Raw genomic sequence first — 16,770 nt, 5'->3', positions numbered from 1 at the left:
TAAATTTTCCCGGTTTGATGCAGTGATGTACACATGCCAGATACACAATATGGTAAACACTTGCCATTTGGGGCGGTGGGGGCTGTCCCCAGGATGACTGCAAATGGTGAAATCTGCAAATACTGGAAGGAAAAAATCTGCTGCTGCCAGTAGCAGGACAACCAGTTTTCCTGCAAAATTTAATAATGTGATAATAACAGTGATAGTGCAGTGGAAGTAAAAACAAGGTGGAGGTCACATCATATGACTGGGGCACAAGCAAGTGAAATTGTGAGTCATAGATCTGTCAGTGGGTGAGGGTCTACTGCAATCCACAGCATTTCCAAACAAAATGACAATTTCAGGTAGAAGTGCACTCTTCTAAACCCATTGACCTCAGTGGACTTGGAAGGGTGTAACTCCGCTTAGGGGGTCACAGTTAGTCAAAGATAAAACTTCATTGTAGATGGCAGAAAAGATGGCAAGGAGAAGACATCCCTAACATACAAATGCCTGGGTAGCCACTTCTCCATTTGAATAGTGCTGATTAATTCTCCATGCTTGGATTTTTAACCAATTGCTGTTTTGTTGTTAAATGGGCAAAGCAATTAGGAGAAAAGTTGTGTACATATTATATAAGATTACTGGTTGCTACCGGGGTATGCATCTGTTGGTTCATTTTACACATCTGTTCCTCTGCTTTGATCTCCATTGTGTAGTATCGTGGTATCCCATGATCCCTCACTGAGTTAATTCATTTTTTTAAAAAATTAGAACTGTTCTGTTAACATTTTTTCCCCTGCAGAATGTTCACTAATATTATATCTTGAAGTACATCTGGAAGCATGTACATTTCAGGATGAAGCTCGCAACTGCTGAAGGAACTGTTGAAGGAATTGTTAGCATGGGTTTTACCTGGAAACCTGTTGCATTTGTGGTTGTTGATAAAACATGTAGATGCTTGGGACAGTGTATGCACTTCAGATATTGTTGCATCTTGACGGCATTAAATATAAATCAGTCAGTGATGTTTGTTTCCTATGCATGCTTTGTTCGGAATATTTGCAGAATCTATAAATATAGCTAACAAGCTGCCTATAGACTCTTCCGTGAATTTTTCTAATGTTAGCATTTAAACTCAGCCAACAGAGAGATGTTTTCTTCTCTCACTTAACAGCAGGCAGAACTGACTGATGTGCAAACACCTGGGAGCTAAAAATAGCTTCCCCACCCCCCTTCCTTTCCAGTCCTGTTTCCACTTGGCCTTGGAGCAGTGTGTGGTGTGCTTTTGCCGGAGTCTTGCCCAGCTCTTCTGCTCACCTGCCCTGGCTCTGTGACAAGGAGACACATTCCTGGACAGGCAGAACTGTTTCACTGATAAGGAAGTCTGTGCATGCAGTGGCTGAGGAAGTCATTCATTCTGTTCAGAAAGAGTGCTTTTAATCGAGCAGGAATTGACTTTTGCATCATCTGGTGACTTGACTTCTGTGATATCCTGCTCACCTCTCACCCCAGGAAAAGGGGAAGTGAGGAGATGGGTTTCTGCTGGCTCTTCTTCTAGGCAGGAAGGAGTGAACAGAAGCTGTGTTACCCTTGGCTTTCGCAGATCCAAAAAGGGACTATCCAGCTGAAAGAGCCAAGATGGAGGTGCCTGTCAAAACGGCAGCTGCAGGCAAGCTGTGGCAGTTTCACAGCCTGAGCAGCTGTATGGCCTTCACAGCTCATCTCAGTTGGTCACAGTGGTCCACTCCCATTTTGCCTCATGCAAAGTGCGAGGAGAGAGATCTGTCTGAGCAAGTTCTCTTTCTGGCCCCAACTTCATCTCCAGCTGCTTGGGAAGTGAGCAGTGCTACCTGCTACTAAATGGGGGGCAGACAGTACCCAATGCTTTTTGTAAAGGTTCTAGCAGCCTATTTCCATGCACAGCCCCACCTTTGGTATCTTTACACAAAGCTGGCACCTGCTTTTGGGGACCTTCAGGCAAGTTAATCTAGGCATCCCCTTGCTTCCCTGCTTCGTGTCTTATTCCACACTTGCACAAACACATGAAGGTGCCTTATACCAAGTTAAACTGTTAGTCTATCAAAACTACTAATGGGCTTTTCTGCATTTTTTTTGGTCAGTTCTAGACCCATCCTACTTCGGTTTATCCTGCAATTTCCACATGCATTTTTTTGTGGTTTTATTTTTTGCTTAGTGTTTTTTTCCCCCTCTTTGTTTGTTATTCCCCTTTTTAACCTGGTTCTTTTGAAACCACTTTCACACTGGTCTTTTTCTGGAAGCCAATTTTGAGTCATCTTTTTGCTCATGCATAATGTTTCTGTCATTTTTAAATGATTGGACTGCTATCGTCAGAGCACTCTCTCTCCTCTCCTCTGCCCTGAAGTTGAGAGGTTTTTAAATTTATTTTTATAAGGCCCTAACATTTCAGTATATTGCTATAGTGTTATAACGAGGTTATCTGAATTCCCAGAGTGGTGTAGTGGTTAAGAGAGTTGGACTCTGATTTGAAGAACCAGGTTTGATTCCCCACTCCTCCCATGAAGCCTGCTGGGTCAACTTGGGTCAGTCACAGTCCTCTCAGAGCTCTCTCAGGCCCATTTACCTCATGAGGTGCCATGGGGAGAGGAAGGGAAAGTGAATGTAATCCCTTTGAAACTCCTTAAGGTAGAGAAAAGTGGAGTATAAAAAACAACTCTTCTTCCCTTGCTGGGATATGCGGCATTACAGTAAGTTTAGAGGGGGGTCCCATTTCATAAACTTGAGAACCTCTGGATTAACAAGCATAGACATGTCTGTTGGGATGTTTTGCCCCCATGGTAGCAAAAATGGGCTCTAATATACTCTCTGTGAAGAGTCTATTGGGGAGAATACAAAACAATGTCTGTGTTTCCTTCCTCAAAATACTAGAGCATGAAAATCATATTCTGTATGATTTTCTGGGAACCTCCATCTGCTGCAGAGCTATGTTTTTGCAATCCAAAATAGCTTATATCCTACAAGCCAGATGAACTGCAAGGCAAAATGTGGAGGATGGGTGCTGTTGTTTCATATTCCTGCCCAGTTTTCTGGCTTTAACTTCTGTTCAGAGGGAATGAGGGCTGAGGCCTGTCCGGCTGGAGCAAGCCCACAAGGCAGACCATTTAGAATGTGGAGCAGAGACCATTGCTTCTGCAAAGAGGGGGAAAGCGGGAGGCCCACAGGAAGTGGCACAGCTTTCTCACAGCCTCGGCGCTCGGCGTGATTTATTTGGCAGTGAGTCAGCCAGAACCAGATGTCTGCATGTGGAGCAGCTACAGGAAGGACTGGATCCCTGAGGAGTCCCTCTGTACAGAAGCCCTCCTGTTCAGGGTCTTCTTGTCCCTGAGCTGCCAAAGCACATGGCCCAGGTGCTTCTACACAGCATTTTGTGGCAGCCAAGGACCAAGTTAAGTGTTAGGCTGCTGATCCCCCCATATTGGATCTCCCAGCTTAAAAAAAAAAACAAAAAAACCCCTGAAAGATAGCTGATTTCTTTTGAGCAGCAGGGAGAAGGGTGGTTTAACCTTTTTCTCAGCCCAGATCCTTTCCTTCAATTGATATTTGCCTCGTATAGGATTCCCCACCACCACCAGGGGTACACAGCTGCCAAGGGATGAAGTTTTGATCAGTAAGACAATGACACGGAACACCCACTCGCTATGTTAAAATGTTCTGAAGAAGTTAGCTGGCCCACAAGTGTCATTTCAGTTATCATCTGTATCTGCATTGTGAAATTCAGCCATGGATCTGCAGCTGGCCCTAATCTGATTTTACTGAGTGCCGTTAGAGTTGAGTCCTGTAGCTCTTTAGAGTTGCCAGGTCTGTATTGGAAAATACCTGGAGACTTTAGGGGTGGGTTGGGAAAGAGCAGAGTTTGAGGGGAGGGGCCTCGGCATGGTACAATGCCATAGAATCCACCCTTCAAAGCAGCCATTTTCTCCAGGGGAGATCAGTTGTAAAAGCAGGAGATCTTCAGGCCCCACCAGGAGACTGATAGCCTGGAGAGAACCATGTAAAAATATAAAGATACTATTAACAAAGTTACCAATGCAAAATGTTGACACTATTATTTCAATATCTGGAACCAATGTTCAACTTAATGCAGCATGTTAGTCTGAAGTCTGTTAGTCAGTTTCCATGGAGAACTGCTAATGCCACTGAGGAAATTGACTAACAGACTAGTGTGCGGCATTAAGTTGAGCATTGGTTCCAGATATTGAAATAATGTCAGATGAAGGTTGTCCGAAACACGCGGAGATGCTGGAAGCATGCCGCTTCACTACTTTTGTTGTTGAAGGCATTACCAGCACATCCTTGAACATTGATGTAGAGCTTGTCTCTTTCATTGTGGACTTTATGCGTCACAATTTTTGAATCAGTGACTTGATTATAATCCACAATTCTAAATTATTGTGTGTATTATCAAGATGCTGTCACAATGTGTTTTTACTGTTTTTTGAGTCATTGTCAATTTTGTTGCAAAATTCAACGTTGGTACTACCACAAATAGAACTATATATATATCAGCATTTTGCATTGGTAACTTGGTTCACTGTGGGTGAACCAGTTTTGAAGACAGTCCAGCAGTTCAGCTACCTGGGGTGCATCATCTCCTCAGACGCCAAGATCGACAAGGAGATTGACAATAGACTGGCAAAGGCAAACCGTGCATTTGGCCGACTGCATAAAAGAGTGTGGAGCAACAAGCATCTGAAAAAAGGCACAAAGATCAATGTTTACAAAGCGGTTGTGATGACAACCCTCATCTACAGCTCCGAATCGTGGGTTTTATACCGTCATCACCTGCAACTCCTTGAGCGCTTTCATCAGCGCTGCCTTCGCACCATCCTCAACATCCACTGGAGTGACTTTGTGACCAACACTGAAGTCCTCAAGCGGGCGGAGGTTACAAGCATCGAGGCATTGTTGTTGAAGACGCAGCTGCGCTGGGCAGGGCATATCTCCAGGATGGAAAACCACCACCTTCCCAAAATTGCCCTGTATGGCAAACTTTCCACTGGCCATCAAAATAGAGGGGCACCAAAGAAGAGGTACAAGGACTCCTTGAAGAAATCCCTTGGTACCTGTTGCATCTGAGGTCCTAGCCTCAGATCGCAAAGCATGGAGGCATACCATCCACCAGGCTGTCTCTTCCTTTGAGAACGCACGCATAGCTGGTCTTGAGGATAAAAGGAGATTGAGGAAAAATCGTACTGCTACAGCACCAATCCCAAATCAGACTTTTCCCTGCAGCCACTGTGGCCGGACCTGCCTGTCCCGCATTGGTCTTGTCAGCCACCAGCAAGCCTGCAGCAGACATAGACTACTGCACCTTTCTTAAATCTTCGTTCGCGAAGTCAAGCCAAGAGAGAGAGAGAGCATCGGTAACTTGGTTAATAGTATTGTTATATTTTTACACGGTTCTCTCCAGGTTATCAATCTCACTGCGTTTTCCCGTTGTTTGTGCCACCTGGAGACTGGCAACCCTATGTGGCTTAGTGGTAGAGCATCTCCTTGGCATGCGGAAGGTCCCAGGTTCAATCTCTGGCATCTCCCATTAAAAGAATGAAGTAATTGGTGATGTGAAAGAGCTCTGCCTGGGACCCTAGAGAGCTGCTGCCAGTCCGAGTGGATCTTGATGGACCAATGGTTTGATTCAGTATAAGGCAGCTACATATGTTCATCTATATGGAGGGTATACCTCTGAGAACACTGGGAAATTCCTTTACCCATGTCTATACTATAAACTGCCTTGAGATATCAATTCCCTCTTCCCATGAAAACTGTAGCTCTCCGCATACTGAAATGCAGTTATGGGGTTCCAGACTTGTCGTTACTTTGCAGTGCTAATGTGGGACAGGTGTAAACAGGTATTTGCATGGGAGAATCTCCCCTGTGAAAACATACCTACTTTTTAAAAAGGAGAAGCCTAGTTGCAATAGGGAAAAATAGCTGGGGAAGGGAGCCATCTGTGGAGAACTGGCAGTCTTGAGACTATAGTCTTCTACCACCTGCATGATTATTCTTTCTTGTAAAGGCTACCCCACCCTGTTTCCAGCTCTGTATTCATACAAATAAGCAGACATGTAATCTTGACCTAATGAAGTGCTGGGAATAGCTAGAAGTCAACAGCAGCCTCTCCAAACTACAGTTCCCATGATTCCTTGAGGAAAACCATGACAAACTATAAATGTGTAGTGTACTGAAGTTTATAGTGCAAGCATGTTCGAAAAAGGGGAGAGAAGAAAGAGCATGTAGGTTAACACTCTGAGCAGCAACCAACAATTTTTATCTAATAACATTATAGTTATTATTTGGCAAGCACCTAGATTTTTAAGCAGCTCTTACTGCAATCTTATGTTCTTTCTTCTACCTACCTTTCTTCTAAGGATCTCTTGCTATATTTGGGGTTCTCCCATTTTAAACTTCCAACAGCCCTGGGTTGAAGAAACAGCAATTGGCCAAAGGTCACCCAGTGGACTTCATAGCTAAGGAAAGACTTGAACTCAGCCTTCCCCAGCCTGGATCCAACCACCTGTCAATTATACCATTTTGGTTGGGTCCCTGACTCTCCTTCCTGCCTTGTTTCCTGGGCTGTTCCTCTGTCTCTTGCCCCCAGGTTGTTCCATGCCCCATTTCCTAACTCCCCCACTCCAGCTACATTTTCAGCCTTTGCCTTCTGCTCTTGCAATCATGCCTGGCTGCCGTCCCCATCCAGACTGCCTGGATCCCTGCCAAGAAAGTCAAAACCAGGAGCTCTTAGAATGATCTCACAGCCAGTAAGGTCAGGGCTCCCTCTACCGTCAGAAGAAATGATCTTCTGGAGTTTGCTGGGAGGGGGGGAGGCAGTCTTCTTGACTTTTTATGTGTGGACCATTCTCAGAATCTAGATCCCAGTGGGGTAGCTATGACAGTGTATTGCTGGAGGAAACCATGATTACAGTCTGCTGCTCTTAAGCACTATACCACACTGGCTCTTTTTACACCATTTTAACAGTGCTCTGTTCTGATCTGTACCAGCTTACTTTCAGCCCTTGAAGGGGGAAGGGGAAGAAGTATACCCTTCCCTTCTCCATGCTCTTCTCCTGGCTTTCCTTTTGCAATATGTGGTATAGCCCTGGGGTGAGACATAATAGAGATTTATAAAATTATGGATGATATTGAGAAAGTGGACAGAGAAATAATTTCCCTTCCATTACAACAGACTTCAGTGTCACACAATGAAAATGATTGTAACTAGAGTCAGAACAGATGGGGAAAATCTGTATTTCTTCATACAATGGGCAGTTAAATTATCAAATATATTGCCACAAGGTGTGGTCTAGGCTAGCAGGGTAAAGTACGTTAAGAATGGATTAGTCAAAATTGTGGTGGATCAGTAGATAGATAGTAATATAAAGGGACATTTCTGTTCCACCAGATGCTTGGTCAAACAAGAAGGGCAGGGCATTTGCCTTCCTGTCCTATGTCATAATATTCCTGGAGGCATTTGGCTGGCTACCAGTAGAAACAGGACACTGACTTTTGATCTGACCCACCAGGGCTGCTCTTAAGCAACAAAAATTGAGAATGGTGACTCTGGGCACGTTGCAGTTATGATCCAGTTGGAATCACAACAGTAAATGTAGCCCTCTTTGTATCTTGCAGTGGCTCACCATGACTTGGAGAACACAATGAACTGCAGCTTCATTGAACCCCCATCTGTGGTAGAGCAGCCATCGCCTTCATGGTCTTCTCAGGGCTCTTTCTCTTCCTTTGACACCACCGATGAAGGACCCGTATACTGTGTACCACACGAAGGTGAGTAATCATTGACCAAGGATTAGGTGAACTTTACAGAGTTCCAGTCTGGACTTTTCTTTCCTCAGGAGCACACCTGCACTGTAAACTGTTATCGCTATTACACCAATTAGTCATGGTTTGTCTTGAAGAACCTGGTAGACATTGGTGAGGGTGCTAAGATTTTTGTTAAGATCCATATTCTCTCATGCATAACTGTGGTTCTCAGGGTTCCCCTTGGAAAAGCGAATAACACTCTATGTTATGCCACATGTCTGTCATAGAAATGTGCTCTAAAACTGCACCAGAGCAACTTTCTGCAAACCACATTGTATGTTTCCTTTTATCTGCCCAGATTTTTGTTGGAATATATATGAGTGTCAGTTTCCCGCATGTTTAAGGAAAAACTGGGAACCATCCCACCAGTCATTTTGTCATGAATTAGATATGCACTAACTTTTTAAAATTTGGTGGGGGGAGTTGTTTGTTTTTGAGAAAATTAGGTGTAGTAACACCACTCAGGTCAAAATCATAACCTTGGTCCATCTGAGGGAAAAAATGAGTTAATGAATGGCCATCTTGACACAAGCTGGAACATTCACAAGATTAGTAAATTCACCTAATGTAAAGTATACTAATAACAGTACTTCATATTTATATCGCTCTTTGACTGTACATTTAAAATTAATTAAATGATAATGGAATGTGGTGGGAACGCCACCCAGACACACTGCGAATGAACCAGCCAAGTTACCCAGAGGGAAAGAAAACAGCCTTTGTTTATAGCGGAGCAGCCTCTTTAATGTTTCCACATAATAATGCTTGGCATTTATACTGTATTTCCTGAGTATTCAAGCACTTCACAAATTAGCTGGGTAATCTTTAGAAGAACCCTGCCAAGTAGGCCAGTATTATTTTCTTCATCTTGCAGAGCTGGGCTGAGGCTGAGAGAACACTGCTTGGCCTTAGACCACCAAATGCTTCTTGGCAAATTTGAAATTAATCCTGGGGCTTCACTGTTTGCAGATCTGTCTGGTCATATGAATGGCCCTGGACATGAAACTGATGGACATTTAACGATAATGGTGATATTGATAATGACGTAAAATATGTCATGTTATATATTGATAAATTTATGTATTACGATTTCCCTTTTCTCCACATAATTCATAGGACATTAATTCAAGAGGCATTCAGCTTGCAGGGTAAACCATCAGGGTTTCTAACCAAGGACTTGACAGGACCAGTGTGTCTCATCAGAACAGCCTGCAAGCAGAGGGAGCTCTTTGCTTGTCTCTGTTGCTTTGCAACACAACTATTAAAACTGGCTAGAAAGTGTACTTCAACTGACATAAGGAGCCAGTCCCATCTGGCCCTGTAAAGTGACTAACTCTGGTCCAAACAACACAATATGGTTTTGGTGAGTTGAGTCACCTTCCCCACAGCCACACAGCAGCTGCAAAGAGTATCAGTTTTAAAACTGGCAGGAACTGCAGTATGAGGGGAGGAAGAGCTCCTGCTTTCTCCCTGCACCATTTTCCTGAGCTGAAACAGTCCAAGTGGAGAGATATTTGCATAACTTTGAACCTGTGTGTTGTGTTCTATGCACATGCAGCTCTGAAGCTAAGCAAATAGCTTCCCCTTGTCAGCTTTGGAGAACAGCAGTGGGGGTGGGAAGACAAGAGGCCCCTCCCTCCAACTGGCAGTCCTCCACTGTATCAGGTTCCAACCAGTTTTATAAAGGGTTCAGTACCACCATCACCACCCCCGAGTTTGTGTGTGGCTACCAGGAAAGTGAATTCGTTTTGGGGAGCCCAGAACTGACTTGCTAAATAAATAAAATTTTATAATAATTTTATGAAATAAATAAAAGTGAAAAGGAGGGAGTCAACATGTGAACCTCTCAGCCTTCAATGAATATGGGAGTTTTTTCTGACTGAAGCAAGTTTGGCTTTCAGGATATATGCTTCAGTCAGAAAAACTCCTTGTTCATTGAAGACTGAGAGGTTCACATGTTGACTACCTTCATTTCCCTTTTAGCCAGTCTCTCTGCTGAACCACTAGCAACCAGCTTACATCCAGATTGCCAGCGCTTGCCAACCATGTGCTAATACAGCCCTTTGGATCTACCTTTCTATAATAAATACAAAACTAAAGTATTTCCCCCCACTATATAGTGGTTTGTAGCAGAGTGTGCAAGAGCTCTTGATCGGCAGTGGATTTTGTAGCCGGAACACCATTCTTATTCTTAACATTAGGGCAGTAGAGCAATTAAATATTTTTAGTTGACTAATCACCAGTCTTTTAACATCCATTACATTTAAATAAATGTTCACATTGCCAAAACTTCTCTGTGCATCTTTCTGAGATGTCTTTTCTTCCCTTGTAGGCAGGAGGAAATTCTTCTAGTCACTCCTATAGGAAAGCTAGTGCTGCCACTGTTGTTTAAAGTTTCCTTTGCTGCACTAAGGGCTAGAACCCTGCCTCCTCCATCATCTTTTGTAAACTCAAAGCTAGAGTTGTCAGGAACTGATTGGATGCACTGGTGGTTGCTGTCTTGGAAGCTGGAGTTTCCATTTTGCGCTCTGATTGCAGCCATGTGGTAAATTGCTGTCCCGGCAGTTGAGCTCAGAAATGCTTGCTTTTCCTCTTCTCTCATTTTGGCAATCGTTACAGGGCAAAGGAATGTTTGGCACAAGCCCAACTCCACCACAAACCTTCTGTAGCAAATAACAGGCCTTCACAAAATAGCCCTGTAATGATTAAAGAATTCTAAGGCCACACATGCACGACTTTTAAAGTGCGGTTCAGGAGCGGGGGGGGAGCCACCCCATAATTATAATGCACTGAGTTTCCCACCAGTGGAAGTTAACTCCTGTAATTCCAGTGTGGTGTTTGTACAAGTGGAAGCAAACGAAAAAGAAACTTTCTGTGAATTCACAGAAACACTTTGCAGTGTTGCCAGTTCTCATTTTGTACATTTGGGATCAGCAGCATGAGGTCCCTGGACCAAATTTGGCCACCTCCAGAGGTTCTGCTTAGGCCTACTCATTGCAAATCTAGCGTGAGATGTATTGGGAAGACCCCACAAAGGCTACCCTGGGGATACTCTAGAACCCTTCAATCTCAACTCGCTGGCCTCTAGGAAGACTAGTTGCTGACAAGGGATGTTAATTGCAACTGCTGATTTTCCATGTCTACATACAAGATCTGGTGTCTGTGGCACTGAGAAGTTAGTTTTTTAAACAAAAGTACCTGGTCAAACATGCAAGCAATATCTGCATGCTTTGTGACCTTCCCATGAGACAATTTCCATTTCTTTTTGTTGTTGTTAATGATAATTCTGTGCTGTTATGCCATTAAAAGTTTTGGAGCTGACTGATTGATAATTCTGTGCCATCCTTGTACATGGCACGTTGCAGAGCAGCAGAATCACACACAAAGGCAAATCCTCATTGCAAGGACCTTACAGATCAAAGTGGATGAGTGAACCAACAAACAGAAAGGAAGAATGGAAGGGAAGGGAACAAGCCTAGGGATTGTTGCTGAAAGTATGGCATATTAAATAAATAAACAAACAAGAAATGATAGATTCAGGTAGGTAGTCATATGTTGATCTGATGCAGCAGAATAAAGTTTGAGTCCAGTGGCAGCTTTAAGACCAACAAAGTTTCATTTCATTATCTGAAGAAACATGCATGCACAAGGTTTATACCCAGAATTAAACTCTTTTGGTCTTAAAGGCACCACTGGACTCAAACAAGGGATGAATGAGAGCAAATGCAGTTGCATGTACTAAAACTATTTTAATTAGTCATAAGGACATGTTAATAATTCCCTTGAAAATACGCCTTTGCTGTCCCTTACATAAGGACAGTTCACACTACCACAGTTTGCATGGTATAGCCTGCATTGTGTCACTGGATTGCAGCATATCCAAATCAGTCTTGAAGGAGGTTCTAGTTCATGACTCACTGTATCTGAGCCAGTGTAGTAAAATGACTGGAAGCATTGGTTTACATAACAGCGTAGTTTTTAGAATTATCCTAGATAATACCAATGATGTGCTTCAAACTCTCTGAAAAGTTGTATCATTACACAATATCATTATTCATAATGCAAATAATATCAAGAAGATCCCTGCAGGTTGTTAAACCCAAAAATGGCAACCAAGCAAATAGAATGCAAAAACCCAGAGTCTTTTCACAGGTCCTGATGTTCTTCTGGTGCAGCCTGTCACTTTTAATTCCTCTGTCAGTGGAGTCAGGAGGGCCCCCAAGAGTTTGCCGTACGCTGGGCAAGGGAGAGATATCTCTGTAGTCTGTTTCTAATGCTCAGCTTTGTTTATCATATCAAGGGATTCTGAAATGCCATCCTGTCGTTACAATATAATGAGCCTATCTTCTTTCCCTCTCCAGAAAGCATGAGCGACAGCAAAGACAGAGTCTCAGCCCCGTGCAATCCAGTGGAGAAGATGGCACCAACTATCAGTGAGGAGGAAGCTGGGGAGTACACCGTCTTAAAAGAGAGCAGCTCCCTCCAAGCAGACAGCAGCGAGATGCCCTTGCTCAAATCCTCTGACAGCGAACGCTCATCTTGTGGCTCTGGCTCAGCCAGTGGAGCTCTCTATGCCAGAATTGCCCGCCTGTCCAAGCAGTCCAGGGATGAAGACGAAAATGCCATGGGAAACAAGAGTCCCAAGCCTCCATCCCCAGAAAGAGCCAAGCCTCCTCCTCCGGACCCCTCGACAAAGCCCAAAGTCTCTTGGATCCACAGCAAGTACAACTCAAACCAGTCCAACTCCTTGCCTGCCATTGGAATGCCTGATCCATCAGAACAGAAGCAGGGGCTGGCCAAGAGGAAGAGGAGCCCCAGCGAGACATCAGCAGGAGTTCACAGCAAGCCAGATGAAAAGGCCCCAGCAAGGAGCAAAGAGAAGGCCCCAAAGCATCCAAAAGAGCTATGCTCCCCAGAAGGCAAAGCCATCCCGGCCTCAGGGGACCCGCAGTCACCATCCAAGCACAAGCAACGGCACAAGACCAGCACAGAGCAAATGGAGAATATCAACGGGGCCATCCAGAATGTGATCAAAAAGATAGGGAGCCATCCCCTAGACCGGAAAGGAGGAGATGCCCCCAAGAGCCCCAATCACAGCAAACCTCGCTCTGAAGTCATCCACCCTCACTTGTCTTCAGAAGCGGCAACGCTGCTGGCTGCGCAGTTGAAGGAAAAGACTCAAAGCCTTAACAGGGGTGACAGCGGTGCAAGGCAAAATGGGGTCAGCCCCCTGCCAGCTCAAAGGGAGAAACCTACTCCTCCACAGAAGGCAAAGCGCTCCGTGGCCACCAGCAGCCAGAAGTCCAGTAAGCCTGTGCTGCCGACTTCACCCAACCTCCAGAAATTAATCAATCCCATTTCAGAGGCCCCAGCTGGGGATCCCAAAAGGGCAGAGAAGCATAGCTCTGGCAGCAACCAAGAGCCAGTGCCCACCAGTGATCCCGTGGTCAAGAAAACTCCCATTAAAAAGCCACCCAGAAAGAAGAGCAGAGAAGCCGTCTCAGACCAGCCCAAAACAACCATGACACCACCTCAGACTGTCCAATAAACAGAGGCCATCTTCTGTGGCCTCCTACAGAGGCCCACAGAAGAGGAAGTGGTCAGTGGAAAAGGGGAGGCAGGGGCAGAATCTGTCTTGGGGAAAGACGAGGCTCTGGAGAACGCTCCTGAAGTGTGTGTCTCCCACAGAGAGATGTGGACCCCAATGCTATTGGAAGGCCTCTCCCCCAGCAGCAGGCCCAAAGCACTTCTGATTTCATTCTCCCTTCGTTGAGTGGGGAAGGGACTTTGTGGGCAAGCGCTGGCGCCTGGGATGGGGAGGGAGTGGGGAGGGAAAAGGGAGGGCTTAGCAAGGCAGGCTGGGTCATATTTGTAAAAGTATTATAACTGCATACACATGCTTCTCTCCCTAAGATTGCCTGAGTTGTTATAATCTGCAGTATGGATTAGCTGGCTTTCTGTAACTCTAGTCAGGTCTCGGAACTACCACGGCAAAAGGCCGAGGCAAAAGCTCCACAGGGTTTGAGGCAGGAGATATCTTTCCTGCGTTGCTGGCGACGTGTGCAGGCCTTGCACTGGGCCTCGGGTGCTGGCCATGTATGGCAGTCCAGACCTGGTTGGACTCATGTGCCCCATAGCCTCCCCTGGTGATGATTCGGGCACCGTCCTCCTGTGCAGCCGTGCTGCCTCGAGCTGGCTTCGACGGATGCCCCTTTTGGCAGCAACAGGCAAGGCCGCCTTGAAGGCCACGTGTCTTGGCAGTTTGGTATGCAAGTCTAGCATCTCCATCGAAAGCTTCCTCAATTAAAAAATGTATTTTTGACTCTTAGTGAGTGTTCTCTGTGACTCTGCTTGTTCCTTGCTGACTCTCCCCAACTCAGAGACTCTAGAGTTGGAAGGCCCTCAAGGAGAGGTATTGCTCTTTGTGACAGGAAAGGATCATCTACTTTTCTATCTTCAATTCAAAACTTCCCTAAAAGTCGTTTAGTATTATCTTGTCAGTCCTAAAGGAAAAGCCTTCCTTGTCAATACTCTTATACCCACCCACCCATCTTTGAGACGACACTGGGACTGGCCCAGCATGTTCTGTTGCCTGAGGCAGAAACTCCAGATGGCACCCTCATACTTTATTCTTCATTATTTATGAAGCACTATCCATGTACACAAGTGCTTTCCACTGCTAAAAAAAGCCCCTTCCTCGTCCTTTTGAAAGAACAGAAGGCAATGGGGGAGGGGGGTGGATGTAGAAAAAAAAACCAAGTCAAAGGGCATACAAATATGAGCCAATGTGGTTACAGATACTTAGGCTAATGTTCAGACTACACAGTATATTTTCCTCTTTGACCGTTTTCAAAGACAATTTTTTTCTTTTCCAAATGCAGTCACTGGGAAAGCTTTTTCAAGAAGCAGAATTGGGGGAGGAGGGGCTGTTTAATCCTTTCTCTGCCATTTTTCTGCTGGGAATACCACCCCAAAGCTGGTTTGTCTCCCCCCCCCTCACACACACACACACACACATTGGAGAAAAAATTAAGATATTGGTAACTTTTCCCCCAAGGAGTGGTGGTAAAAGAAGCTCCATCAGTGTTTTTTTTTCAAGTGGAAAATGGCAGGAAAGGATCAAAGAGCTTGTTTCTCCTGGCCTGCATCCAAAAATTAACCCTACCAGCTACATTTGGAAAAGGAAAAGAAGAAAAGTCTTTGGAAATCATTGTGCAAGAAGAAAATGTAGTTAGATTTTTTATTATTATTTGAAGGTAGCAGAGTCTGAGATGAAAGCTTCCCCAAAGAGGTTAGTTTTGAGAAGGAATGAAGGAACAGAGGTTGTCCCTTGAAGTCCTTATGCCTCTGCCCATCAATATGTATTATGTGCAAGCCCCATGGAACTGCACAGACACCATACTGTACTTTTGTGCATCTCCCATTCATTTCAGTGGATCCTGCCTGCAAGAACGTCCTTACAACTTGTGAAATTCTTCAGGGGCATGAGCATCTGCTGCTTGACCTTGCTCTATTTAAGGGCTGCTTCTGGACTTATGGTTTCAAACAGTGCAGTCCTGAATAGAGTTACACCCTTTTAAATCCATTAGCTTAAAAGGTCTTAAAAGGGCGTAAGTCTCTTTAGGACTGCACTAACAATTTTTATGCAGCGCAGAAGGGAATTAAGTCATGTATGTGGCATAACGGACCAGCCTATGGGGAAGGCAGCACCATCTGTATTTCTCGCCTTCAACCTACCAACTGGGACTATGATGTTTTTTTAAAAGGCAAATGGGGAAAAGATGCGCACATTCTGTCAGTGAGTAGATGGCGATATACCACTACCTGATTTATATTCGAGTCTGTGCACAGCTGGCTGTGGCAAGACTTAGTCCAAAGTTCTTTTTTTTTTTTTGCCTGTTTAGTCTGCACTGGGGAGCACAAATCACAGCCCAATGTCATCGCTTCAGCAGCATCTGGATTTCATTATGAGTCATGTGATCTGCCTCAACTAATGGCCTGGCCTCTCTGTACAGGATGCAGCAACAATATGGTTCCCTTCTGCTTTGCTTACCCTCCTCCCCACTGAGCAGCCAGCAGATAGTGGCACTGATCAAGCAGCAGCACTTCTGACCCCCAGGTGAATCCTTGCAAGTAGTACCAGTAATATGTGGGTGTTACAAGCAAAAAGCCAGGGCAGGCTGGGAAACTGGTAGCACATGCCGATATTGTAACCATGGGAGTGCCAACTTAATGGAATAAAGAGCCTCCATCTCCACTCCTCTCTCTTATAAAAAAGTATTCACTGTTAACATCAAAACCAGCAATAAAGGAGGAAAACGTCTGTAGCATTTTTACTCAGTGTTTTAAAAAGTAGCACTGGGAATACAACCATTAAGTTCTATGCAAACATTTTCCCTCAAGGGAGGGGGGGGAGGTTTCAATGTAAAAAAAAAATCCTGTTTCTCAGAAAACAGCCCCACTGTGAAGATTTTTTTAAATCACTCTAAGGCCATTGTTCACAATTAAATATATTATGCTAGTATTTTTCTATTATGCTATTTTACTAGCATTATGCTATTTTACTAGCATAATGTGGGAGGTTTTAAAACTATTTCTGCAACTTGTTCACTTTCTTTTATTTCTAGATAGCTTTTATTTCCCCATTTTTCCATTTGTCTAATTTACCTGGAACCAATGAGTTTTTATTAGCACTAGAGTCTTGACTTCTAACAACTGGGAATATTTTTATTTCTAAATGGGGCACCTGTATTTGTTTCTTTCCCAGCAGGCCTCTTTGTAACTAGAGACCACAAGGTTAATTCTGATCTATTCCATCTTCCAGGACTTTCTCCATTTTTTTCTGAAGACTAAAATGAACTATAGAGAATGATCCTACATTAAGCAGAGGGTTGGACTAGATGGCCTGTATGGCCCCTTCCATGATTCTATGTC

General features: G+C 44.4%; 1 protein-coding gene across 3 annotated transcripts in view; it reads left to right on the top strand.

Moving 5' to 3' along the window:
* Window positions 1-14,164, top strand: part of SCARF2 (scavenger receptor class F member 2) — a 57,804-nt gene extending 43,640 nt beyond the window's left edge. For 2 of the 3 annotated variants that reach the window (XM_060249200.1, XM_060249203.1), the window contains 2 exons: window positions 7,648-7,800; window positions 12,198-14,164. In XM_060249200.1, the coding sequence (XP_060105183.1) occupies window positions 7,648-7,800; window positions 12,198-13,384 (1,340 nt within the window). In that variant the 3' untranslated portion in view covers window positions 13,385-14,164. The remainder of the gene's footprint in view (window positions 1-7,647; window positions 7,801-12,197) is intronic. The other variant, XM_060249201.1, reaches the window with a different exon arrangement.
* Window positions 14,165-16,770: the final 2,606 nt, after the last annotated feature.

Source organism: Heteronotia binoei, chromosome 11 (genome assembly GCF_032191835.1).
Source record: "Heteronotia binoei isolate CCM8104 ecotype False Entrance Well chromosome 11, APGP_CSIRO_Hbin_v1, whole genome shotgun sequence".
Taxonomy (NCBI): domain Eukaryota; kingdom Metazoa; phylum Chordata; class Lepidosauria; order Squamata; family Gekkonidae; genus Heteronotia; species Heteronotia binoei.
The sequence above is the reverse complement of the archived record's forward strand: the minus strand, read 5'-3'. Positions and strand labels throughout refer to the sequence as shown.